This window comes from Antechinus flavipes, chromosome 3 (genome assembly GCF_016432865.1).
Source record: "Antechinus flavipes isolate AdamAnt ecotype Samford, QLD, Australia chromosome 3, AdamAnt_v2, whole genome shotgun sequence".
NCBI classification, from domain to species: Eukaryota; Metazoa; Chordata; class Mammalia; order Dasyuromorphia; family Dasyuridae; genus Antechinus; species Antechinus flavipes.
In genome coordinates, this window is record NC_067400.1 from 225,951,123 (window position 1) to 225,978,700 (window position 27,578).

The window sequence follows — 27,578 nt, forward strand, 5'->3', positions numbered from 1 at the left end:
TAGAGAAGAATAGATCTAGATGAACTTGAGTCAAGAAGACAATATACACAATGGCATATACAATGTAAATGGAAAGAACAACCATACAGAAAATTATCAAAAGTCAATATTGCAAAATCATCAAGCATGATTCAAAAGAACTATGAGAGAACACCACCAATCTAAGTGTTTGTGGAGGTAAAAGGTCCAAAGCAACTGCTGCACATTGCACATATATTTGGACTCTTTCAATATATCAGTTGTATTTATTTTCTTTCCTCTTTTTTTTGTCATTTAAAAAAAATTCTATTTGTTATGTGAATTAGCTCTCTGTGAGAGGGAGGAAAAAAGATATTGGTTCAAACTATGATGATATAAAAATAAATTTTTTAAAAAGATTTGCACAATTATATACAATGTCATAGGATGACTTGGTTGTTTTCCATTCATATGGTTATTTTTTTCCTATTTTCTTTTATATTATTTATACTCCTACAAATATATATTTGTATTATCTGTTATTATTAAATGTTTATATTATTTATATATTTGAACTTGCTAATGGACAAAAAATAAAACTTATGTCATTCATACTCAAATGAATCTATGATTTCATAAATTTGGGAATTTTCAATAATGATGCAGAGCAGAGTTCATCTGTGCTTAGATATCTTAGATAACCTTTGTATATGTTCTCCTCAATAAGGGCATTAAAACAGCAATTGAGCTAACCACATTGACTTCATCTTATGGCTCAGTTCTGAAGCTAGCTCAATTCCTTTTCTATTCAATTATGAGTATAGTCCAATCTCTGTCTTGTAAGAAAACTATTCATTTGTGGAAATTGTGAGAGGACTTTGTTTGCATTGTTTGAACCTAGTCCTTAATAGCTTGGAAGCTGGACCACTTCCACCTGTTGCTTAAAGATGGTTAATTAAGGATCTAAGTTATGCTGATAAGAAATCTAATCAAATCTTAAGATGAATACAAGGAGTTTTCTCACAATTATACATCTCAAGGAACCCATGTGACTTACCTGAAAACTGGTCCCTTTCTGATCTGTCAGTTGTTGTTACATGTTCTTCTGATTGGATAGATACTTGAGGGTGGAGGAGTAGGACATCTGTGTAATTTCAAGGAATTGCTCCTGTTCACTCTCTTCCAATTTGCAAAATCCCTAGTCTTTCCTCTAATTAGAAACCAGTTTCCCTAATTTTGTTTCCTCATTGTTTTCTTTTAATCATTTGGTCTTAATTCATTGTTTCTAATTCATAAAAAACAACCTCCCCCCTATACTTGGGTTCCAATGTCAAAGCTGAAAAGATTTGATCCTGATTTGTTATGCAATTGGTATGTATTGCTTAATAAATCAACATGCTCAAAATCTCAAACCTTTGTTTTCTCACCCACCACACCAATGTTTTCCCCAGGAATATTACCCAATATCCTGGACATCTGTGCTTTCTCCTCCATTGTGGTGACCAACATGATTCTAAAACACTCCTAATAGAGTATATATTACTTATCTCCTGACACAGAAGTGATAGACTCAGGTCAAGGACTTTCAGGTCAAGATTGTGACATATATTTTTGAACATGGACAATGCAGAAATTAAGTTTGTCTCTACTGTGCCTTTTTGTTATAAAAAAAATTGGATTTTTTTGTTTTGTTTTCTAATGTGGAAGGGACATGGAAGGCAAAGAAAAAATTTTTGTCAATAAAAATAATTCAATTAAAAATTAGTAATAGGAAGTTCAGAAGAGAATAGGGTTTGGAGGGAAAGCCTTTTGGAAATGTTGAGTTTGAGGTGCCTATGGGATATCCAGATGTACAAGAAACAAATGGTGATGGGAAATTCAGAAGAGATAATAGCACTATATGAATATACACATACACACATATACAGTATAATAGAAGTTAAAATCAATTTACAAATTCACAACCATATTAATCATACTACCAAACAGTTATAGCATGAGAAAATAAGATAAAAAAGTTAGGGAAGGAGTGTGGAAAGAGGTTCATAGACTCAGATCTCAAACTATTCTACAAAGCAATAATCATCAAAATTAATTGGAATTGGTTTAAATTTTTTTCAAAGAAACAAAAAATACAACATGAGTATATTAAATACACAAGATACAGGGAGAGAAGTAGAGAACAACATCTTCTTTGAGGCTTTACCTCAGAATTGCTTCTTACAAAGAGAAGAAAGCTAGGTACAATCTGACTTGCTCTCTAGATTTGTAATACTGATTCTAAAGGGTTTAGAGGAAATGTAAGATAGATTACAACCTAAATTCCATAGGAAAAATCATCTCTTGAGGACTGGAAATGTAAATTTGAAATTCTAGAGATATAAACAGACATTCCAAGAAGAAATGGGGAACTATCACCAATATGATTGCCCAGAGAATTTGTTGACCAACTTATAGGTTTAAAAGAAATATCCAGAAGACAGAATCAAAGAAAGAGAACAGAAAATCTCATCATCAGGTAGATTGATACTCAATACTTAAAAAAAAAAAAAAAAAAAAAAAAAAAAAAGCTTTTTTTTTCCCCAAAAAAACACATGCATAGTTTTCAACATTCACCCTTGCAAAACCCAGTGTTCCAATGTTTTTTCTTCCTCTCTTCCCCCATTCTTTCCCCTAAATGGCAAGTAATCCAGTATATGTTAAACATGCACAATTCTTCTATACATATTCTCACAATTATCATGCTGCACAAGAAAAATCAGATCAAAAAGGGGAAAAAATGAGAAAGAAAACAAAATGCAAACAACAAAAAAAAGTGTTGTGATCCACACACACAGTTCCCACCATCTTCTCTCTAGGTGTAGATGGCTTTACAAGACTATTGGAACTGACCTGAATCATCTTGCTTCAACGTCTTTTCAATTCTTCAGTACCTTTTCAACTTCTTCAAGTTGCTTCTCCCTTAGGAATGGAGGGTTGGAGAGTAGAGTAATGAACTTCTCTCAAGGTTTTCCTTTATAGAGATCTCAGAACTTGCAGAACTTTCAGATAACTCTCCATTTTTTTGTCATCAGCTCGGCTTGATTTTGACTCCATGTAACATCATGACCTCTTGTACCCCCTTTTCAGTTTCTATTAGATTGTAAGCTTCTTTGTTTTTTCATATTTGCATCTGCGGGCTTACTACAGTGCTGGGCACCTAATATATACTTAACAAATGTTTATTGAATGAAAGATTTTCAGTGTTTTCTTCCAGAGTAATAAGTCCAATCCCTTTATCACACATCTAAGGTCCTTCAAACTCTCATGCCAATCTATTTCTTCTGCTTTAACTTATTTGATTTTTGTCCATGGCTTCTAAAGTGGATACCCAAACCATTCTCCTATTCTGCACCTCTCCTCACATTACATCCCATATCCCTAGAATTTCTTCCTTCTACTTGCTAAATTGCTTAAAGTATTGCTCAAATGTGATCAAGTCTCAAAGTCCGATACTCCTAATCAATGATAGCATTTCACTCACATTATTGACATTTACTTTCCTGTGTGTCTATGTACAAAATCATTTTATCTTCAGGGCTTTAGTTTCCTCATCTACAAAATGAGACTTTTAACCAGAAGATCATTGTATACTTTAACAACAATAGTATATGAGGATGTATTCTGATGGAAGTGTATATCTTTGACAAAGAGGAGATCTAACTCAATTCCAATCAATCAAGGATGGACAGAAGCAGCTACACCCAGAGAAGGAACACTGGGAAATGAGTGTAAACTGTTTGCATTTTTGTTTTTCATCCCAGGTTATTTTTACCTTCTGAATCCAATTCTCCCTGTACAACAAGAGAACTGTTCAATTCTGCAAACATATATTGTATCTAGGATATACTATAACATATTTAACATGTGTAAGACTGTTTGGCATCTAGGGGAGGGGGTGAAGGGAGGGAAGAGAAAAGTCGGAACAGAAGTGAGTGCAAGAGATAATGTTGTAAAAAATTACCCTGGCATGGGTTCTGTCGATTAAAAGTTATAATAAAAAAAAAAAAAAAAAACGAGGCTTTTAACAACATTATCTCCATATGTTCCTTCAAGTTCTCAAATTTATAAAAGACAGCACAGTCTTTATAGAATTTTTTAATTTATGATAACACATGCAGTTTCTTAATGGGGTCTGGGGTAGAGTGTTTTAAAAGTTTTTAAAAACAAATGTAAAAAAATGTTTTAAATGTAACAGGAGAAAATATTAAATAAATTATTTTTAAAAATAAACTGTGGGTCACGATTCTCCTGTAACTGAAGGTGATTTATTATTAGTAAATGTTTGATTTGTATACCTATTTTATTTATTCGTATACTGGAAGGTTCTGTAAAAATTTCTGTCGAATAGGGGTCATGAGCGGAGAAGTTTAAGAAGCCCTGATCTATAAAATGGGAGAAGGGAGTTGGATTATGCAGCCTCCTTTCCAATTCTAAACCTATCATTTAATAAATTACAGTGTCTTATCTAAATTTTCTATTTCTCCCAGGACTACTGCTGAATAAACTTTTTGTTTACAGTAGAAAAAAAAAGGCCCAGCCAAAGCCCGAGGGCTTTGCAAAAACAAAAATTAAAATTTACATATCACTTTAAGGTTTATAAATATACTTCCAACCCCTTTATTACTCCTATTTTAGACATGACAAGACTGTGTGACTTGCCCCCAGGGTTTCATAGCTATAGTAAAAATGTCTGAGGTAGAATTTGAAGTCAGATCTAGAAGACTGAGTTATGGACTCCTCGTTTTTCAATCATATCTGACTTTTCATGACCCTATATGGGATTTTCTTGGCAAAAATTTGCCATGTCTCTCTCAATATCATTTTACAGATGAGGAAACGGAGGCAACAGGCTTAAGTGACTTCTGGGTCACAGGGCTAGTAATGTCTGAGGTCACATTTAAGCTCAGGAAGATGTCTTTCTGACCCCAGCCCCAGCACTCCGTGTACAATGGCGCCACCTAGCGGTCCCCTGGACCTAGCTACTTGGAAAGCGCAGTTTGAGCAGCCCTGCTCAAAGCCCGGTGGGCTGACAAACTGGTAAACTTCAGAAGCCGCCGGAGAAAAGAGGGAGGCGGGGCTTGTTCCGGGACGTTTATAGGCCGTGCTTTGTGAGCCTCCCGCTCTCGCTCCTCCTCCTCCGGAGCAGAACTGATAGAGCGTGAGCAGTTCTGAGCGCTGCCGTTGCTTCGGCCGGCCCTGAGCCCGGCGACCACCAACGGCAACGGAAGCCGTGTGAGCTGCTGGGCAGGAACCGTGTCAGCGGCAGCGATGGTGCTGTGCCCGGTGATCGGGAAGCTCGTCAGCAAGCGCGTGGTGCTGGCCAGTGCCTCTCCCCGGAGACAGGAGATCCTGAACTGCGCAGTGAGTCTGCTCTCGCGCCCGGCGCGGGGAAGAGAACGGAGCAGGGTATTAAAAATGGAGAGCATAGAAGGGAGGTCCCATGCTGTGAATCCTGTGCTATGGCGGCGCCTTGCGAACTCGGCCTCCTTCCTTCTTCCTAATTCAGCCGCTTGGCCTCCGTCCCCTTAGGAAACTGATCCCTTCAGACCCTCCCTGCTTCCCGAGCTGGAGCACACTACGCATCCACCTCTGCTCTGGGTGGGCTGGGTAAACAGCAGCGCCGCCTGTATCAATGCCCATTCTCCCAACCCCTAGTAAGCCTTTTGCTCCATTTCCAGCTCTAATACAGTCTCCTGCTTGAGATAGAAAATACCCTTTTTTTTTTTTTTTTTTGGTAGACATTACAAGAAAAAAATATTTTACAAACATCTTCAGGATTAATAATAACAATAATAATTAGCATGCATGGAAGGTAGGTATTCTTATCCTCATTTTATAGGTGAGGGAAATTAAGGCCCCCATTGATTAAGTGATTTGCCTAGAGTCACGTACCTAGTTAAGTGCCAAAAACGGGATTTGAACTTTGGTCTCCCCGATTCTAGCTCACCTCACGTTCTATCAGCTGTCCGATTTGGCTGCTTGACAATGGCAAGAAGGAACCATCGGATTTCGTTAGTTTAGTTAGGAGAAAAATCCGATGGCTCTTTCCCCTACTTCTTTCCAACTCATCTTTCCTCCTCCCGACCTCCCATACCTGAGGAAGAGCCTTTATACTGTTAACTAAAAAATACTTGTCTCCTCCCCTGGGGATTGGTGATTCCCCCGGGCATTCTGCTGCACAATTGATCCTTTTTAAGTGTGGTCACGTCACTCCTCTGCTCAGACTTCTTCGATGAGTAAAGTTCAGAGGTTTTTGCATGGGTTTCTAGGCCTTCAATTGGGATGCCAGTTTATTTTTCTATTCTTATCTCGTATTATTCCCCTCCAAACATCGCTGCAACCAAAGTAGAGTTCATTGTCTCGTATTTCCTTTGCTTTGTCCTCCCCTCCTGGCTACACCCTGACCCTCTGTGGTATGCCTAGATGACCTCCTTTTCCCTTTACCAGTTTGATTTTGCTTCTCCTTCTGCCAGTAATGGCCCTTGGTACACAGGAAGGCAACGCTTTTTATTTTGTCTTTCTCTAAAGCATACTAAGGTAATTCTGCATGTTACAGTTACCTTTATGCTTTACTTCTGTATCCCACATTGCCAAACAGCATAGAGTTTTGAGCACAGTTGTTTATTGAATTATGTTGAATTTTAAATTCGCTTTTAAACCCAGACTGAAAGATTCCAAGTGTTTAATTTTAACAGATTAGAGAAGAAAATATAGGAAAGAAGTCAGTGGAAAAATATGGTCTTTATAGAACATATACTCCATATCTATCATAATTCACAAGCATGTATTGAGCAACTGCTATGTGTGGAAGGTTTTGGGTCACCTTTAAAAAATAGAACGTAGTCCCTGTTCTCAAGGACCTTCTGAATTAGGAATTTTTAACTTTGTATGTTTATTATGAACTCTCTATATTATTGTATATTATATGTATATTATAGACTCTCTCCCACAATGATGTTTTTAAATGAATGATTCTTGGGATTATAAAGAAAATTAGACTGAAGTACAATTACGAAATTAAAAAAAAAATTAATTCAATTTTAACCTCAGATTTAAGAACCCACATTATAAACTAATTAGTGGAACGTTAACCACTGTGTCAGGTGAAGGAAAGACCTTAGATATGTGTATATAGTGTATATTCAGTTTGGGCAGTTAAATGGTGTAATGGATAGAGAAGTAACTTTTTAAGATCTTCAAGAGGGAACACCTATTTAATGTTAACTTTAAATATATATTAAATTGTATTGGATGGGCAGGCACCCTTAAAGCCTGAATAATATTGTTGTTTTGTCATTTTTCAGCTGCGTTTGACTTTTCACAACCCCATTTAGGTTTTGTCTGGTTTTTTTGATGAAGATACTGGAGTGGTTTACCTTTTCCTTCTCCAATGTATCTTCACTTTACAAATAAGAAACTGAGGCAAATAAGGTTAAGTGACTTGTCCAGGGTTACACAGCTAATAATTGTGTGGGGCTGGATTTGAACTTAGGGCCTCCTGATTGTTTGTATTTGATGCTAAAAGAGAAACTTTTCCTTTTTTAACATGCTCTTTTATAGAACCTTTGAGAGAGAAAAATGAGATTGGGGAAGACAAGATGATATACTAGAAAGACTTGCATTTATATCTTTATGATATTCCCCAGATATGTATACAAGCAGCTTTTCAGAACTGGCCCATTCTTCTTTAAAAAAGAAAAAGAATACATACTTACATTACCTCTCTCACTAGATTGTGAGAAAAATGGTTTGCCAATCATAACTTGCTCTGTTTCTGTGGCCCTTCCATAGGAAACAAAATGTCTATCTGTAGAGTCAGTGGTCCTGTTGATATTGAGAAAGATATGATCCAGGTCTCTAAAAAGTCCTTGCCAAGCTTGGCAGTGAGTTAAAGTTAGTTGAAATCCAGTCTGAAGTTCAAATAAGATCCCTTCTGCCTCTAGAAAGTCAATCTTATAATAATCTTACAGTCAATCCCCAGTATTTATATAGTACTTATATAGAACTCTTTAAGTATCACATAACTACTGGGTATTATTATAAGAAAGCACTTTACAAATGTCTTATTTTTACAAAACATTTTTCGCATAAATAAAGTTAGATCTAAACAATTAGAAGAATATCAAATACTCATGGATAGGTCAAGCTAATATGATATAAATGACAAAATTCAGTCATTTCAATGTCATACCAATCAAACTGCCAAGAGATATCTTTCTAGAACTAGAAAAAAATAATAACAAAATTTATCTTTAAGAAAAAAAGGTCAAGAATTTCAAGGGAATTAATGGGGGGAAAATGGAAAGAAAGGTGGCCTAGCTGTACTAGATCTAAAAGTCAATTATAAAGCAGCAGTCATCAAAACTTTGGTAACTAATCAAGAAACAGAGTAGTAGATCAATTAGGTACACAAGACACAATAGTCTATGACTATAATAATCTAGTGTTTGATAAACCCAGGGCTCTAGCTTCTGGGATAAGAACTCACTATTTGATAGAATTTTCTGGGAAAACTGGAAAATAGTGTGGCAGAAACAAGGTATTGACCAACATCCGAAACCCTGTACCAAAGTAGAAATGGGTTTATAATTTATACATAAAGGATGGTACTATAAGCAAATTAGGAGAACAGGAGATAGTCTACCTCTCAGATCTGTGGAGAAGAGAGGAATATATGGCCAAAGAGCTAGACAACAGCAAGATTAAACAATGATCAATTCTGATAAACATGACTTTTTTCAACAACAAAGTGATTGAGGCTAGTTCCAAGGGTCTTGTAATGGAGAGAGCCATCTATGCCCAAAGAGAGAACTATGGGGAGTGAGCGTGGACCACAACATAGTGTTTTCACTTTGTTGTTATTGTTTGCTTGCGTTTTGTTTTCTTTCTCATTTTTTCCCTTTTTGATTTGATTTTTCTTGTGCAGAAATGATAAATGCAGAACAATTGCACATGTTTAACATATATTGGATTACTTGTCATCTAAAGGAGGGCATAGGAGGAAAAGAGGGAGAAAAAATTTGGAACACAAGGTTTTGCAAGGGTAAATTTTGAAAATGATGCATATTTTTTGGAAATAAAAAGCTTTAATTTAAAAATCTAAGAGAAAATTATGAAATGCAAAATGGATCATTTTGATTACATTAAATTAAAAAGGATTTGCTTAAACAAAACCAATGTAGCCAAGATTAGAAGAGAAGCAAAATGCTAGGGAAAAAAATTATAGCCAGTGTTTCTGATAAAGTTTTCATTTCTAAATTATGTAGAGAATTAACTCAAATGTCTTATTTTATCCTCACCATTGGGAGCTGGGTATTTTTATTATCACTATTTTACAGATGTGTAAATTGATGCAAATAGAAGTTAATCCAACAAGTCTTTTAGATGTGGCTCATCATACTCTACTCTACCATGTTACCTGTAAGCAAGTCCATTGTTGGACATTGAGGATGCCATTGTAATGAATAAAACAGTTCTTACTCACAAGAGTTTATGTTCCATCAGGGAATTATCATGTGCCTGCTGCTTTTTAGTTCACTTATTTTCTTTGGGTAAAAATATATAAATAAGTCTTGCTGTATTTCTGTCCTAGGGCCTGCGATTTGAGGTAGTGCCATCCAGATTTAAAGAGACTCTAGACAAGACTTCATTTGCAACACCTTATGAGTATGCCATGGAAACAGCAAAACAAAAGGCCCTTGAAGTGGCTAACAGGATGAATGTGGTAAGGTTTTTTGTTTTTTTTGTTTTTTTTTTTTGGGGGGGGGGTTATTTTGCATTATTTTATCATTGTTGCAGTCATTTTCAGTTGTGTCTGATTCTTTGTGACCCCATTTGGAGTTTTCTTAACAAAAATCCTGGAGTAGGTTGCCATTTCCTTCTCCAGTTCATTTTATAGATGAGGAAACTGAGGCACATAGGGTTAAGTAACTTGCTCAGAGTCATACAGCTAGTGTCTATCGGAGGGGTGGATTTGAACTCAAGTCCTCCTGATTTCAGACCAGGTATTCTATCCACTGCATCATTTGATTGCAGAATTTAATACAGGGGGTTCTGTATGATTTCATGTAAATTATTATTTGACCTCTTATTGGATTGCATGGTATTATGTCAATTGAATAAAGATTGCCTTCTTTTGGAAATTCAGTTTTTATGAATATGGGGTGATATTCAGAACAAGTAAGGTATAAGAATTAAAAATGTAAAAATCCTTATTGCTTTTGTTGGCTGATTCTTATGCTAGTGCAGACATATTTCTTCATTCCTTTGTGCCTTCCTACTCATCTTGGGCTTTGGCATCTTTGATAATCCATCTTCCTTCAGAGATGTCATGTGACAGCACCTATATCACAAAGTTTTGTGGGGATAAAGTGAAATGTTTGGAAACTACTTTCTAAGCTTTAAAGCATTATATAAATGCTAGCTAGAAAGGAGCTCATATTCTTTTTTCCTTTGAGAACTCGGGGCTTTTTCTTTCAGGCCACCTACTGAATAGCATTTATTTAATAGTTCTGAATCATTCCTCTTTCCACTCCCCCAAAACCATCCTCTCATTTACCTTTTTCCTTTTCTAGTTTGCTCAATAGATGCTCCCTAATTGGAATAAAGTGGTGGGGAACCCAAAATTTTAATAATAAAGAATAAATTGGTTTGCCACTCTTCAGAGTTGTTCCTCTGATATTATCATACCTTCAGAAGCTAGGGATAGAGCAAAATCATTTTATGTGATACTGGGGTCAGAAAGCAGGTACTTCATTCTGTTTTACTTTAGCCAAAGGTACCGCATCCCTGCTGGAAGAGCCTTTAAAGGAAAGGGGGGCTTTAAAAGAATGAAGCCCAATAGGAAGGGAAAAGACTACTTAATTTTCCTGTGGTACAGAAAATTTGAATTTTGTCACTCTTTTTCCTTGTATTCATTTTTGATCATCTATAAATTATGTGCCTCTTTTAAGATTTGCAAAGTATTTTATAAACATCCCACTTTATCCCTATAACAACTCTGTGAGGTAGGTGATAATATTCTTCTTTTGTTTTGCAGATGAGGAAACTGAGGCAGAAAGGTTTAGTGTTGGCAGGTAGGTAGTACAAGGGATAGAATGATGGACCTGGAGTCAGGAAGACCTGAATCCAGCCTCACAGTGACCACTGTGACCAAGTCATTTAATCTGCATTTGCTCTTAATCTGTATTTCCTTATCTGTAAAATAAGAATGACAACATCTGCCTCAAATGAGGTAATAATTATTAGTTCTGGCACATAGTGAGTGCTGTATAAATGTTAGCTATTACTATTATTACTTCAAATCCAGTCTCAGGAACTTACTAGCAGTGTGTCCCTGGGGAAATTATTTTAAACTCTGTCTGTCATATTTTTTCATCTATAAAATGAGAAAAATAATAGCACAAACTTCCCAGAGTTATTGTGAAAAATCAAATGACATAAAAAGTGCCTCGCACATAGTAAGTGCTATAGAAATCAGATATTATTATTATTATTAAGTGACTTATCCAGGGTCACACAGCTAGTGAATATTTGAGATAGTATTTGGGCTTCTTGACAATAGACCCCAAACTCTATTCACTATACCACCTGCTTTTTTAATGTAGGCTATATTTCTATTATTTGTTTTCTTTAAAAGGCTATGGTATATGTTTGAGTCTGGTTTTTGATGTGATTATTGTTATCTTCTTATTAATATTATCCCAATTTATTATTTTTTTCAGTTATTAACTATTTCCAACTAATTTCTATATTGCAATGTTACCTTTGTATTGGTGATGATTTCATGCTTTCTAAATTCATTGACAGTCTTTTTTTGAGGGGATGGGGTAAGTAATAGAGACTTTTAAAAAACATTAATCTCAAAAAATATTTTAATTTTGACAGAAAGACTTTAGACCTCCAGACGTTGTTATAGGAGCAGACACTATTGTGGTAAGCTTTGTACTATTTGTCTTTAGGTGTTTTGTTTTCCTTACCATTTGTCTTTCTTCTTTCCCTTGATTCCGTGTAATTATTTCTCATTAACCTCATGCTGGCATTATGCATATGTCCTACTAAATGCTCTCTATATGTACTGGATTTGTGTTTTCATTTTGGGAAATTGCTTTCTAACTGTGCTCTTTTAAAATAAGAACTTGAAAGGAATTCAAACACCAAAAAAGTAAAATATAAAAGTGTAAGTTTATAACACCAAGGCATTCCCTCCACCACTATTGAGGAAAATACCCTAAGCATATGACAAAAGGAAGTTTGACAGAAGTATTCTGGGATTGTTAGACTAAATAATAAAATTATGGAGCTAAAAAAGAGCCTCAAAATTCAATACAGTTCTCTTCTTCTGGTAGACAATATATATAGAAGTGCCCATTTTATTTAGTTTTTTAAGTTCAGAATATATTACTATAATTGTTAATCATATAATAAATGTATTAATAGTTCATTATTACTGAGATAGCTAGATGGCACAGTGCATAGAAAGCAGGGACTGGAATCAGAAAGACTCATCTTAGTGAGCTTAAATTTGATCTCAGATACTTCTTAGCAGTGTGCCCTTATGAAGTCACTACACTGGGTTTATCTCAGTTTTCTCATCTATAAAATGAGCTGGACAACGAAATGGCAAATCATTCTGCTATTTTTGCCAGAAAAACCCCAACTGGGGTTGCGAAGAGCTAGTTGTAACTGAAAATGACTAACAATAACAATTCAAACTATCAGATTTGTCAAGTTCTAAGAATCTGCCCAAGCTCCTATTATATCTGGCAAAGGAATTTCTTCAAGGAAGCTCCTACTGCCAAAGAAGATTAGCACCTTCTCTATGATTTATGTTTAAGAACATTACCTGGGGCATTGAGAAAGGAAGGAGAAATTACACACAGGCCTTTCTGATTCTGAGAACAATTTTTTACTTACTACCTCATGTGGCCTCTCACAGAATCCAGGAGAGCTTCTGTTTAATACTACTTTTTTATAATAGCTTTTTATTTTTCCAAATACATGTAAAGATAATTTTCATCATTCACCTTTGCAAACCTTGTATTTCAAATTTTTCTCTTTTTTTTTCCCTTCACACCTCCTCTAGACAGCAGGCAATCTGATATAAATAAAACATGTATAATTCTTCTAAAAATATTTCCATATTCACCATACTGCATGAGAAAATTCAGATCAAAAGGGGAAAAAAGCAAGCAAACAAATAACAACAAATAAGAAATAAGAAAAGGTGAAAATACTAATCCTTGATCCATATTCAGTCTCCATAGTTCTCTCTCTGGATGCAAATAGCTCTCTTTTCATCACAAATCTATTGGAATTGCCTTGAATTGGTATAACATTATTAATCCCATTTATGGGTCAGGAAATTAAGGTACCAATTAATTTAATTAATTAAAGTATTTTTTTAGTGCCTGAGAAGTACAGCAGATTACTCAAGATCATATAGCTTAATGGTTAATTACTTAAGGTCACACAGCTAACTAAGCATAGTTATTGGAATTGGAACTCTTGCCCTACTGATTTCTAAGTCTTTCCGATGCCTTTTCAGCTTTGGTTCTGTGATGCAAGAGAAAAGTAAAGCAGTTTAGTTGCTTTGGGGTTATTTGCAGAAGATTATGGTTATAAACTGCCCCTGAAAAAAATCACTTACCTGGCTTTTGTTACAAGCCATATGCTGGCTTTTCACAGTCAGGAATTTGAGTCTGGCTGGGCTCCATTCCAAATGACCCTTGCCCTGACCTAAATCCCCAAACAATACTCTGCCAGGGTAGGCCTGATGCCAGCAACACCCAGTGCTAAGCATAATGCTGTAATAGACACATATATTTCTGTTTCTTTTTTCAAATTGGATGAATTGCACATGAAAGCCTCTAGCAAAATGACGGATATCCTTAACGTGAGTTTTCTCATTTGAAGAAATGAGGCAAGTAACAGTGATTTAGTAATTATTGCCTTTTGTTAACTTGAGTAAAGGCTCTCTCATGGGCCTGCTGGTGAGTGAAACAGATGTTAGAGCAAAGGGCTTAGAGTCAGGAAGTTCAAATCCACAAAAGATAGTGGAAGTCCCTATTGTGAATGACCTATTTGAAGAATTGAGCTTTACAAGGGCAGAAGAGAAATAAGGATAATAGCAGAGATGGAAGGATAAAGTCAGGGTTTTTCCAGGATGGGGGCGACATGGAAAGTTTGTAGTCAGTAGGAAATGAGCCAGTAGTTAGGAAGAGATTGAAAATAAAGGAGAGTCAGAATGACAGAGGGAGCAAACTGTTGGAGGAGACAGGATGTGATGGGATCACTTGAGAATGGGATCAATAGAGGAATTAGCCTTGGTAAGAAGTAAAACCACTTTATATGAGACATATGGAAACAGTTTTAAAAGAATTACACGTGTATATGAATATTATGGAATATTATTGTTCGGTAAGAAATGACCAGCAGGAGGATTTCAGAAAGGCCTGGAGAGACTTATATGAACTGATGCTGAGTGAAATGAGCAGGACCAGGAGATCATACTTCAACAACAATACTATATGATGATCAATTCTGATGGACGTGGCCATCTTCAGCAATGAGATAACCAAATCAGTTCCAATAGAGCAGTAATGAATTTAACCAGCTACACCAAGCGAAAGAACTCTGGAAGATGACTATAAACTACTACATAGAATTCCCAATCCCTCTATTTTTGTCCGCCTGCATTTTGGATTTCCTTCACAGGCTAATTGTATACTATTTCAAAGTCCGATTCTTTTTGTACAGCAAAATAACTGTTTGGACATGTATACTTATATTGTATTTAATTTGTACTTTAACATATTTAACATGTATTGGTCAACCTGCCATGGGCTGGGGGAAGAGGGGGGAGGAAAGGGGGAAGAGGAAAAATTGGAACAAAAGGTTTGGCAATTGTCAATGTTGTAAAATTACCCATGCATATAACTTGTAAATAAAAAGCTAAAATATTAGAAAAAAAAAAAAGGAATTACGCATGTTTACACATGTTGAAAGGGAGTGGCAAAAGATGTAATATGGCCTCTCACAGAACCCAGGAGATCTTCAGTGTAATATTACTTTTTTATAATAGAATTTTTCCAAAAGCATGTAAAGATAATTTTCATCATTCACCTTTGCAAAATCTTGTGTTTCAGATTTTTTTTCTCTCCTAAGTAATGTGGCTTCAATTTTTTCTATAAATATGAGAACAAGAGTCTGAATAGAGAGTAGGAGACTAGGGGAAGCCAGAAGAGGTTTGAAGAAAAGTGAAGAGCTTTAGGAGAGACATTATGGAGAGTAAGATAGTATACTGATAAGGATAGTAGTATTACTTTGCAACAATGAAGACTCAGTTGATATTGTATACATAAATTAGTAGTGGACCTAGTCAGATCTTTTGTGTCTGTTGTATTTCACCTTCTCCAATGTGTAAGTACTTAGCACAGTTTCTTGCACATAGCTCTGTATTATTGCTGTTATTTTGTTGTATAAGAATATTCTTTCTTCCCATACAGATCTCAACCCAGATAACAAAGAATAAACATTTATTAAATGCCTTTTCTGTGCTAATCACTATGCTTGGTTTTAGGGATACAAAGATAAAGTGAAATTAAAATAAATATTACTTCATTTTGTCTTCATGACAAACCTGGGAGATAGGTGACATTATGATCTTCATTGTATAGATGGGGATCATTCAGATAAATGATTTGCTCAGGGTCACATAATAAGTAATCAATGTCAGATTTGAACTCAGACATATCTTACTTTAAATTCAGCACTTTATTTACTATACCATCCAAAAGATTATATCTATGGCTTACTAGATAATCTTTGAAAGCTTCTGTGACTGAAAAATATACCATACTAAAGCTAACTAGGATGAGCCTTTCTAAATTGACCAAAGTGTTTCCTGGGGCACCAATCATGTACTCTGTCCATGGTTCTATCCTCCAAGCTTTTCAAGCTCTGTAAATTATTACAAACTGGCAGAGCTTGCATTCCACTGATACTGCCTTGGAGAACCCTGGGTCTCCTCCATTCTACAGTGAGACATTGGAGGAAGACTCATGTATATCAGGTGCAAATTGAATAGCATGTCATTCTTCAGATTTCTGTTGCCAAGTGTGAAAATGACAGGCTTTTCTTCTTTCATTCTTGCCTTCTCACCTCATTTCTTATTTCAGACAGTGGACGGAATGATTCTGGAGAAGCCAGCTGATAAGCGAGATGCCTATAACATGCTATCAAGGTCAGTGGTAGTGGTGGGAAGCAACTTTAGAAGTTTGAGATTTACCTGTTTTGCATCTTAATTTTAACACCTTAAACTTAATTGTGCAGTAATTTTAATAAAACCTCACACTCAGTTTTTAAAATGTTCTAGTCACTGTGAAAATCGAATTTTGAGTTTTTTATACTCAGTTGTATTGTCATTGTTTTCAGTGATTTTAACCTAATCAGTAGATAGACATCCTCAGTTTCAAAATAGGCTGTGTCCTTTAATCTGGAGTCAAGAGTAGAAAACAAGCAAGGACTTATTAAAGTTAGTAACTCAGAAACTCTAAAATGAGCTGAAAATAGAGTGATATGAATGAAACAAATGAAAATGAAATAATGAAAGAGAAGTTGTAACTGATACATAGAACTGAAAAAAGGAGAATAGAGTAGAGTTGTTAATTGCCATTCTAGTGTTGTTTTAAAAAAAGAGGATGCTCAGATCCTCTGCAACTGTTGCTGGTCTGAATTCAGAGATTGGCCTGGAATGGAACAGGATAATTTATCAGGCCGTCATATTAATTTGTTTTTATTCATTAATTATCTGATTAATTTATTATTAATTAAAAATATTCCCCAAATTATAGTGATAAGAGCTGGCATCCATATAATATCATAAGTTTGCAAAGTATTTTACATGTAGTATCTGAAGTGGGCCTCAGGTGGGTACTACAGTGGTTATCCCTTCTTGAAGTGAAGTGGAAAATTCAAAACCCATTTTTTATATATACTAGCTGATGACCATGGTTAATTCACCTAAACTTTTCAGTTCCTAAGGCAACTCTTGTTTTTTTTTTCCCCTGACGCAATTGGGTTTAAGTGACTTGCTCAGCTTCACACAGCCAGGAAGTGTTAAATATATGAAGCCAGATTTGAATTCAAGTCTTCCTGACTTCAGGGCTATTCACTATACCAACTAGCTGCCCTCTTAAAGGCAATTCTTTAAGATTAAATTATAGATGAGTATCAATCTATAAGGGTAAATGAAGAGAGCTTCTACATTAGTGGTATTCTAAACTGATGAAATTAAAAGTTTAGAATCCACTTCCCTCAAAAAAAAAAAATAGAATGTGAATACTAAAGCTCAGAGGGATTAATAATAGTAGTAATAATAGGGTTTACATATTGCTCTAAATATAGTATTTCCTTTGATTTTTCACTACAGTCCTGTGAGGGAGATATTATTATTAGCCCCCTTTAAAGGTGGGAAAATAGAGATTACATGAATTGCCCAGGATCACATAACTAAAATATCTGAAACAGGATTTTGATTCAGGTCTTCCTGACTCCAAGTCCAGTTTTCTTTTCTTTTTCTTTCTTTTTTTTTTTTTTTGAAACCAATTTAATAGTTTATTAAATGGAGAGATATACTGGGACCAAATGGATCTTGGTCCCAGAGCTGGACGAGACTTATCATCTCAAAGAATCCAGCATTGAGCATTAGACAGCAAGACTCTTTTATAGGATAACAAGAACAATGACATAATGGGGGAAGTACCTGGATGGGGATAACCTAATGGGGGGAGGCACCTAGGATGACACAATGGAGGGAGGTACTGGAGAGGTTACTGATATAGTAATGACATCTAAAATGGATAAACCTTTATCCTGTCAAACATAAAGAAGGAATGATTATAACCTAAACATATAAAACCTTTATCTCAACCATTTTGGAGGGAATGATTATAGCCTGGGGTTTTGGGCAGAGCAACTGAGGTAGACCTTTATCTCATCAAACATTAAGAGGGAAAGGTTATAACCTGAGGCAGAGTAACTAAATAGGATAATTAGGGAAACATCAATAGGGAACTGTGGCACAACATTCCACACTCTCTCTCTTCTAACTATTCAAATCATTGAATTACCTTCCTCTAGGTCTTAGCACCATAATTTTGATCAACCCTATGTGAAAGAAATAGACCAAATAAAAATCAAAATAAAGCTAAAACAATGCAAAAACTTATGGCGAGATCAAGTCTCTCCCTGATAACCCCAGAGTTAATCAGCAATACACAAAGTTCCTTATTTCAATCATGTCAGGTCCTCTGCATTTGGGAAGCATATGGATAGTTCACTGTGAGTTAGGTCTATGGTTATTTGTGCATGACTTGGCCTCTGCTTACAGAGCAGCAGCCAAGTCCAGTTTTCTATGCACTGTTCTACCTATGTGTATTTTGTCCATGATCACATGGTAGTAAGAAAGAGAATAATCCGATTCTAAACAATTGACATGGATTCTTAGACAGAAAATATACCTGGAAAAATTAGTAATAACAATAGCTTATATTTATGTGGCAATTTGAGGTTTGTAGAGCATTTTACAGATGTAATTTACAATAACCTTGTGATGTAAGTGCTGTTTTTAATTCCCATTTTAGAGATAATGAAGCTAAGGCTATAGAGACTTAAAGTTGGGAAAGAGAAAGGAAAGAACAAACATTTGTGTAATGCCTACTATATGCTAAGCTAATTGTTTTAAGTTTGTTTGTTTTATTTAGTAAATATCTCATTTGCTTCTTTCAACAACAATATAAAGTAGGTGTTATCATTATCCCCATTTTATTGTTGGGGAAACTGACAAACAGACTTGTCCAGAGCCACAGAGCTAGTAAGCATCTAAGGCTAAAATTGAATTTAGATCTGATGCTCAATTCACTACACCACCAGTCACTTCTGAAAGTTAAATGACTTGCCTAGAATACACACATATTCCTTGTCTGAAAGTAGTAAGGGACAACATATCACTTATAGAACCTAAAATTTCCTGTGCTTTAATTCTTGGCACATCAAGCAGCAATTAAATCAACATTGTAGAGAAGTTTACCTTGTTCAGAAAAATCAATCTGGTTTTCAGGACAATTATGTCCTCTATTGAAATAAATTTGATATTAGGGTTTGTCACTCTTTTGTGAGTTTGATTATTATTTTGTGTCCTACTCCTTCCCACCCTTATCTCTCAGCTTTGGAAGCCCTAGGTAAACTGGTAAAATTGTCAACAGATGTTCCAAGGCCAGCACCAGACTTTGGAATGCAGTGATCCATCAAAGTCCTGCTAAATAACAAGAGATCTCAGCTATCATCTTGCCCAATTCAAATCCAAACAGGAATTCTTTCTACATCATACCTGGCAAGTCATTATCTAGCTTTTGTGAAAAACATTCAGTGAAAGGGAATCCATTATTTCAGGAAACAGGTCATTCCACTTTTAGGTAGCTGTTATGAGAAGTTTTTCTTTATATAAAGCTTAAATTTGCCTCTTAGTACCTTCCATGCTTTGCTCCTAGCTTTGCTCTCTAGAACTGAGCAGAACACAGTGAATTCTCTTTTATATTATTTTTGAATAATATTTTATTTTTCCCCAATTATATGTAAAAGCAATATTTAACATTTATTTTTTAAATTTTTGAATTCCAAATTCTCTTCTTCCTTTCCCCTCTCAGATAAGCAATTTTACATAGGTTATACATGCGTTGCCATGCAAAACATCTCCATATCAGTTATATTGTGAAAGCAAGCATAGAACAACAATTTTTTTTTAAAAATGCATACATAAAAAAGTGGAAAAATTAGATTATGCTTCAATCTGCATCTAGGCTTCATCATCATTTCTTTTGTTGGAAGTGCTTAGTATTTTCCCTCATGAATCTTGGGATTTATTTGCAACTTTGTACTGCAAAGAATAGCTAAGTTGTTCACAAGTGTTCCTCCTCCAGTATTGGTGTTACTGTGTACAATGTTCTGCTGGTTCTGTTCATCTTACTTTGTATCAGATCATATAAGTTCTTCTAGGTTTTTCTGAAATCATTGAATCCCACATTCTTGAAACTGCCTTTCCTAGTCTTCCTCTTCCAGGTTAGATTATCCCATTTGCTTCAGCTAGTCCTCATATAGCAAGAACTTTAGTGAAATACTCCATCGTTCTGTCTGTCTTCTTCAGGTCTCTGGTACTTGCTGGTACTTTTCAGACTATCAATATCCTTTCAAAAATGTATCACCCAGAATTAAATAGAGTACTATAGGTGTAGCCAGACTTGACAAAGTCAGTATGCTGGGGTATTGCCCTCTCCCTAATCCAGAGGTTCTTCCCAGGACAACAGAGTATTTTATATTACAATATGTTTTTGCATATTAATACTTTCTTTAAAAGAGTCAAGCACTAATATGGTAGCTTTTTGAGAAAAGTAATAGACTGCTGGAGATACCCAAACTTTTCAATTCATATGCTATAACCTGTCCTAACTTAAAATATCACTTAGGGTATAAAATTTCTTAAGCCCCTATCCTTTAGTCTCCATAGCATGACTTGTAATGTTCTTGGTTTCTTTGGGGTCTCTGGGAGCAGCCTTCTTTTCAGTTCAGTAATCACCACTAGAATGGCCATGGGTTAAAGTCCAAATCCTTTATTATCTCTTTGCCTGGGGCCCGGGCCAGCTTTCTTGAGGTCCTCCTGAATGTGTCTTGGTTTCTGTGGGGAAGACAGGAGGACCACCACCAAGATCTCTGTCTTCCCTAGTTCTGATTCTGGCTGAGTTTGTCTGAGCTTATATGCTCTCTTATCATAGGTGTGAATCTTATAGAACTATAATAAGTACTAAGTACATGTACTGAACTACCATTGTCTTTATCAATTCCACTGACTTAATACCTTGTCTTTTTTTTTTTTCTGTGTGTGTGTTTTTTTTGTTTTGTTTTGTTTTGTTTTGCTAAGGCAATTAGGGTTAAGTGACTTGCCCAGGATCACACAGCCAGGAAGTGTTAAGTGTATGAGACCAGATATGAACTCAGGTCCTTCTGATTTTAGGGCTGGTGTTCTACCCATTCCACCACCTAGCTGTCCCCCCCCCCCCCCACTCCCCCATAACATGTCTTAACCATATCTCTGCTGCTATTTGCAAAGGTTTTCTTTTGCCTTCTGTAAAGAGGCTTCAACCAGTGAATTTTATAAATTTTAGAATTGAAGAGTTGAAATCCATAATCAATTAACATTCAATAATTGCTTTACCAATTGATTTATGTCTTAGGACAAGTGACTAGAAGGATAGAGGGGAAAAAATCTAGATACTCTGGGGATGGGGGGAATTAAAATACTAATATATGAAATCTAATTGTAGGGATAGATTTAGTAAGTGTGATTTTTATTGGCTAGACTTCTGCTAGAGAAAAGTTATTGCTTTTTTTTTTAGGGCTCTGGTGTGAAAAATAAGAAATATATGACACCAACTTTATCTTGTAGGTTAAATGGAAAAGTACACAGTGTGTTTACTGGAGTAGCAATCATTCATTGCAGCAGTAAAGGTAATATTTCACTTTTATTTCATTGGTCTCAAGGGCTTGTGACAGTTCTTTCTCCTAGTTCTCCAAATTTTAACAGCTAGCATTTAATAGTGCTTTACACAAAGAAAAGATGGACAGTTTTGAAGACAAGTAGTATTTATTATAAAGGCTTTCTTGAAATAAAAATGTATTGTTTCATATTTTGAATTCTCTCCTATTGCTGTGCACATAGCAATGTTTTTCCCCCCTGCTTTTTTCATTTTCTATTTTGTTTCTTTTTTTAAATTATCTATTAAGTTTTAATTAAATAATTTTTTTTAAATCAATGTGTCTACACAGGAATCATCTGGTAGTTGAGTTCAAACCATGTACTGAAGATGGGGGAAAAAGTACATATAATTCAACATGAATTTAAAAATAAATAATTTTGGTGAAAAAATAATAATAACAATACTTTGAAAATATCTTATTTTACCCTCATCACAACCCTAGGAGTGTCCAAAGCCAGATTTGAACTCAGGTTTTCCTGATTCCAAGTCTTGTGCTCTAGCCACTGTGCTCCCTAGCTGCCATAAGTGTCTGTTTGCATTTCTGTCTCCTTTGCTGAGTTTTCCTCCAGGATTTTACCTACTAATTGTGGGTGTAGCCATGATTATACCCTGGGCCATTTTCTCTTTTCTTTTCTATACTGTCTCACTTAATGATCTCATTAGCTCCCACAAGTTCAGTTATCATCTTTTTTTTTTTTAAACAATTATTCAGCATCTTAATATTTACAAAGAGATATACATATATGTGTGTATACATATACGTATATATATATATATATATATATATATATATGCGTGAATACATGCATAATTATATATAGATGGAGACATGGAAATATATATATACACAGACTTATTGTGTATATACATATTCATTGTATATACATGTGTGTAGGCATAATGCATGTATGTATACACCTTATAGACACACATTTGTATACATACTTATATACACACACATACATGTGTGTATATATCTACATGTGTGTAGGCACAATATATACATGTGTGCATATATTATATCTATACCTATGTGTGTTGTGTATACATGCACATCATCTTAATGAAGATGATTCCAAGTTCTGTTTAATGATCCCTAACTTCTGTGTTGACCTCCAGTTTCATATCACCATCTACCTCTTAGAATCTCAAACTGGATCTCCCATAGAAATCTCAAAACTTAATTGTGTTCAGAACAGAGAGTATTATCTGTGTTCAGAACAGAGATTATTATCTTCCCAACCCCTCTCCTCTAATCTGTTTCCCTATTATTGCTAAGGGGGCAGCAAAGTGGTGCCATAGTGAACAGAGTACTGGGTCCAAAGTCAGTAAGACTCATCTTCCTGAGTTCAAATCTGGCCCCAGACACTTACTAGATATACAACACTGGGCAAGTCAACCCTGTTTGCTTCAGTTTCCTGATCTGTAAAATGAACTGCAGAAGGAAGTGGAAAACCACTCCAGTATCTTTTGCCAAGAAAACCCCCAGTGGGGTCATAAAAGAGTCAGACATGACTAAACAATAAAATTACTGTGAAGAGTACTACCGTCCTCCCAGTCAATCGTGCTTGCAACCTTAATGTCTCATGTCTCTCTTGTGCTTCGCCCACACATATCCAATTCATTGCCAAGTGTTGTCATTTCTATCTTCATAACATCTCTCCTAAGCCACCTCATTTAGAGTATTTCAAAAACCTTCTCATTGGTATTCCTGCCTTAAGTCCCTCCCCACTGCAATCTGTCCTCCACAGTTAACAAAGTGAATTTCCCCAAGTATAGGTCTATGTCAGATCCAACTCAAGAAAATCCATTAGCTCCTCTTTTCCTTCAGGATCAAATACATATAAAATCTGAATTTTAAAACCTGTCTTGCCTTAGTTTTCTTGCCTTATATCTTCTTCCCTTTCACAGATTTAAGAACCACACTCTTATTATTTCTTATGTGGCATTTAACCTGACTCCACCACACTTTTCCCTAGGTTCTGTTCCTAGAATGCTCTCCCTCCTCATTTCTGCTAACTGATTCCTCTGACTTCTTTTCCACTTTCTGCCAGGGTCCTTCCCTCCTTCATCAGAGAGGATTCAAAATATATAACAATAAATTTCCATTTCAAGGAAGCATATATAATAAGAGATTATATTCATAGTGTCCATCTTTTCTTTTGTTTCCTTGTACGTTATTCATTTGTTCTCTATTGCACTTTACTTTATTCTTTTTTTCCCCTTACATCCCACCATACCTTTCTCAAGCAGCTACAATTAAGCACAAATATATTTTTACATATACATAAATACACATATATATCATGTATGTGTGTGTGTGTATATATATATGTTCTCTATATATTCACACCCACCCATGTACATATCTCGACATATATACATACATACCTCTACCTACATATATACATATCCATTCAGACATATATACATACACATTTACTCACATGTAAGGATGTATCTAAAACTATTACATATAATGTAGATTTCTCTCTTGATTGAATCTTTAAGTCTGATTTTGTCTTAGATCAATGACTACTAGCCTTACTTTTTTTTTCCTAATAAATTTTACTCCTGATCATTGTTGTAGTATTTCTGTAAATCTCTCATTTCCTGTCCTTGCTAATTCTTCTACTTTATACTTTATTCTGTAACTTTCTTTGCTACTATTTAACCTCCTCCCAGCCATGGATCCCTCCCTTATCTCCTCCCCCTCTTTCCTCCCCTCTTCATCCCATTGCCATTGATCTACACACTTTATCCTACCACCATAACTCTACATATATCCCTTTATTCCTTGCCCCTTAATCTACACACCTTGTCCCACTATCATAAATCTACAAACCCTTCCATACCACATCTTATCCTGTTTCCTCCTTCCATAGATTTTGGAGGATACTATGTCCCTCATGGTATACATTAAATATTGTCTTTTTTAAATGATTCCTGGTGTTAGTAAGTTCTCAGAACTATGAGTGCTCCTCTAATGCCTCTAATGTCTATTCTTCTTCTGTCCTTCATTTGTATAACATAATTATTATTTTTACCTTTTCCCAAATCTTATTTAGTTCTGTTCCAATCTTTCTTTTGATGCACCTAATTACTTATATCAATCTTAAACATATATATTTCCATATAGAAAAACATAATTTTTCCATGTTAAATTCCTTGAAAGTAAGCTTTGATGTTGACTCTTATATGTTAAATTTTCTTATTAAATTAGGATTTGGTTGACACAACAAAGTCTTGAAAATCTTCAAGTTTGTTAAATGTCCTTTTTTTTTCCATTTGATATTACAGATAATTTTGCTGAATATGATATTTTTCTTTTGATTGCCAGTATATATGATTCCAGGACTTGCAGTCTTTTACTGTAACTGCTGATAAATCCCATATAATTCTAATTGTAGCTCCAGCATATTTGAATTTTTTTTCTTATTTCTTTTCTATAAGTTTCTCCCAAAGGGTCTCTTTGAGACTCTTTCAGGTGGTGATTGGTAGATTTTTGTTTCTATTTCTACTTTCTATTAATCCTCATCTTCTATCACTCCAGGACAATTATTTGGGACTGTTTTTTGCATTATTGTGTCAAGGTTCATTTTTTAGTCACAGCTCTCAGGTAGTGAAATTATTCTTATATTTTCTCTTGATCTATTCTCTAGATCTCATTTTTCTTAAAAGATGTTTCACATCCTGTTCTATTTTTTTCATTCTTTATATTTTGTTTTGTTACTTCTTGGTCTCTTATAGCTTCATTGACTCTCCCTTTTCCAATTCTAAATTTTCAAAGAATTATTTCCTTCTTTAAGACTCTTTATCTCCTTTTGTAACCCATTGACTATTTTCATAATCTTGTTTTTCTTGAATTTTTTTCCCTCAGTATTTCTTATTTGATTTTTTTTTTCTATTTCTTTTTTTTTTTCATAGCTTTTTAATTACAAGTTATATGTATAGGTAATTTTACAACATTGATAATTGCCAAACCTTTTGTTCCAATTTTTCCCTTCCTCCCCACCCCCTCCCCTAGATGGCAGGATGACCAGTAGATGTTAAGTATATTAGAGTATAAATTAGATACATAATTAGTATACATGATCAAACTGTTATTTTGCTGTACAAAAAGAATTGAACTCTGAAATATTGTACAATTAGCCTGTGAAGGAAATCCAAAATGCAGGCAGGCAAAAATATAGAGATTGGGAATTCAATGTAATGGTTCTTAGTCATCTCCCAGAGTTCTTTCACTAGCTGTAACTGGTTCAGTTCATTACTGCTCCATTGAAACTGATTTGGTTCATTTCATTGCTGAAGATGGCCAGGTCCATCAGAATTGATCATCATATAGTATTGTTGTTAAAGTATATAATGGTCCTGCTTGTTTCACTCTGCATCAGTTTGTGTAAGTCTCTCCAGGCCTTTCTGAAATCATCCTGTTGGTCATTTTTTACCAAACAATAATATTCCATAATATTCATATACCACAATTTATTCAGCCATTCTCCAATTGATGGGCATCCATTCAGTTTCCAGTTTCTGGCCATTACAAAGAGGGCTGCCACAAACATTTTGGCACATACAGGTCCCTTTCCCTTCTTTAGTATTTTTTTGGGGTATAAGCCCAGTAGAAGCACTGCTGGATCAAAGGATATGCACAGTTTGATAACTTTTTGAGCATAGTTCCAAATTGCTCTCCAGAATGGTTGGATGTGTTCACAATTCCACCAACAATGTATTAGTGTCAACTTCTGGCCAAGATGGCGGAGAGGAGGCACATAGCTGTGTAAGCTCCACCTTTTCTCTCACTATCCATTTCATTACAAGCCTCTGAATTAATGCTTAACTGAAAAAAAAAAAACCCACAAATAGTTACCAAGAGAAGACATCCTTGACATTCGCCAGGAAAGGTCTGTTTTTGCTCGAGGGCGGGGACGGTTTTAGATCGGACACAGGCTGAGGGCAGGCAGCTGAGAGCATGGGAAGCAGCTCAGAGCTGAGCAGACCAGAGAGGGGGTGGGGTGTGATCTCAGCTGCCTGGGGGAGGGCGGGGGGAGCTTTGCTACAGGATTGGATACTTTGCTCTGGCAGCAAGCCCGCAGCCCAGCAGAGAAGCTAAAAACACCGGGGATGAAGAATACAACCCCAAACAGCTGGAGTTTCTCGGGACCTGGCCACCCCTCCCCCACAGTGTCTCAGCACGTTCTCGGAGTCTCAGAACACAGGCGCAGCACAGTCTGGCTAGTGCCTCGCTGCTGCCCCCACAGTCTGTAGAGGAAGCTCGGTAACACCACTCAGCCCCTCCCCCCAAAAAAGCAGACTCCATTTAGGGTTTTTTTTCTATTTTTTCTTTGCTAGTTTGTCTTTGATTCTTTGACAAAATGAGCAAAAAATTGAAGAGGACTTTAACCCTTGACAGCTTCTATACAGATAGAGAGCAGACTCTAAATCCTGAGGAGACTAAAAACAGACTGTCTCCAAGTGAATCCCCAAAGGAGGAGATCATCTGTTCCTCAGCACAGATGAATCTCATAGAAGAAATTAAAAAGCTCTCACAAGAGAGCTAGAAGAAAAATGGGAAAAGGAGAGGGAGGCTTGGCAAGAGAGGCTGGAGAAGTCATCCCACTCATTTAAAGACAGAGTGGATAAAGAAATAAAATTCTTGAAAAATAGGATTAGTGAACTGGAAACAGAAAATAGCTCTCTAAAAACAAAATAGGCGAAATGGAAAAAAATTGCATAGAACAAAAGAACTCAATTGGACTATTAGAAAAAGATTTTTTAAAAAGTGAGTGAAGAAAATACTTCATTGAAAATCAGAACTGAACAAATGGAACTGAATGACTCGAGGAGACAAGAAGAATCAGTCAAGCAAATCCAAAAAAGTCAAACAATGGAAAAGAATGTGAAATACCTTCTGGGGAAAACAACAGACCTGGAAAACAGATCCAGGAGAGACAATCTGAGAATCATTGGACTCTCAGAAAAGCATGA

The 27,578-nt window shown here is 35.6% G+C and overlaps 1 protein-coding gene and 1 long non-coding RNA gene across 7 annotated transcripts in view; one reads left to right on the plus strand and one right to left on the minus strand.

Annotated features, from left to right (window-relative positions):
• LOC127553691 (uncharacterized) overlaps positions 1-3,385 on the minus strand; it is a 109,149-nt gene extending 105,764 nt beyond the window's left edge. For 2 of the 5 annotated variants that reach the window (XR_007951803.1, XR_007951804.1), the window contains exon 1: positions 2,851-3,384. This is a non-coding gene — a long non-coding RNA (uncharacterized LOC127553691). Of the gene's footprint in view, positions 1-2,850 lie in introns of all 5 variants that reach the window. The other 3 variants (XR_007951801.1, XR_007951805.1, XR_007951802.1) reach the window with 3 other exon arrangements.
• A 1,756-nt stretch (positions 3,386-5,141) lies between these two features.
• Positions 5,142-27,578, plus strand: part of ASMTL (acetylserotonin O-methyltransferase like) — a 56,659-nt gene continuing 34,222 nt past the window's right edge. The window contains exons 1-5 of one of the 2 annotated variants that reach the window (XM_051984594.1): positions 5,142-5,361; positions 9,593-9,724; positions 11,887-11,934; positions 16,179-16,243; positions 21,500-21,561. In XM_051984594.1, the coding sequence (XP_051840554.1) occupies positions 5,269-5,361; positions 9,593-9,724; positions 11,887-11,934; positions 16,179-16,243; positions 21,500-21,561 (400 nt within the window). In that variant the 5' untranslated portion in view covers positions 5,142-5,268. Of the gene's footprint in view, positions 5,362-9,592; positions 9,725-11,038; positions 11,076-11,886; positions 11,935-16,178; positions 16,244-21,499; positions 21,562-27,578 lie in introns of those variants that run through there. The other variant, XM_051984595.1, reaches the window with a different exon arrangement.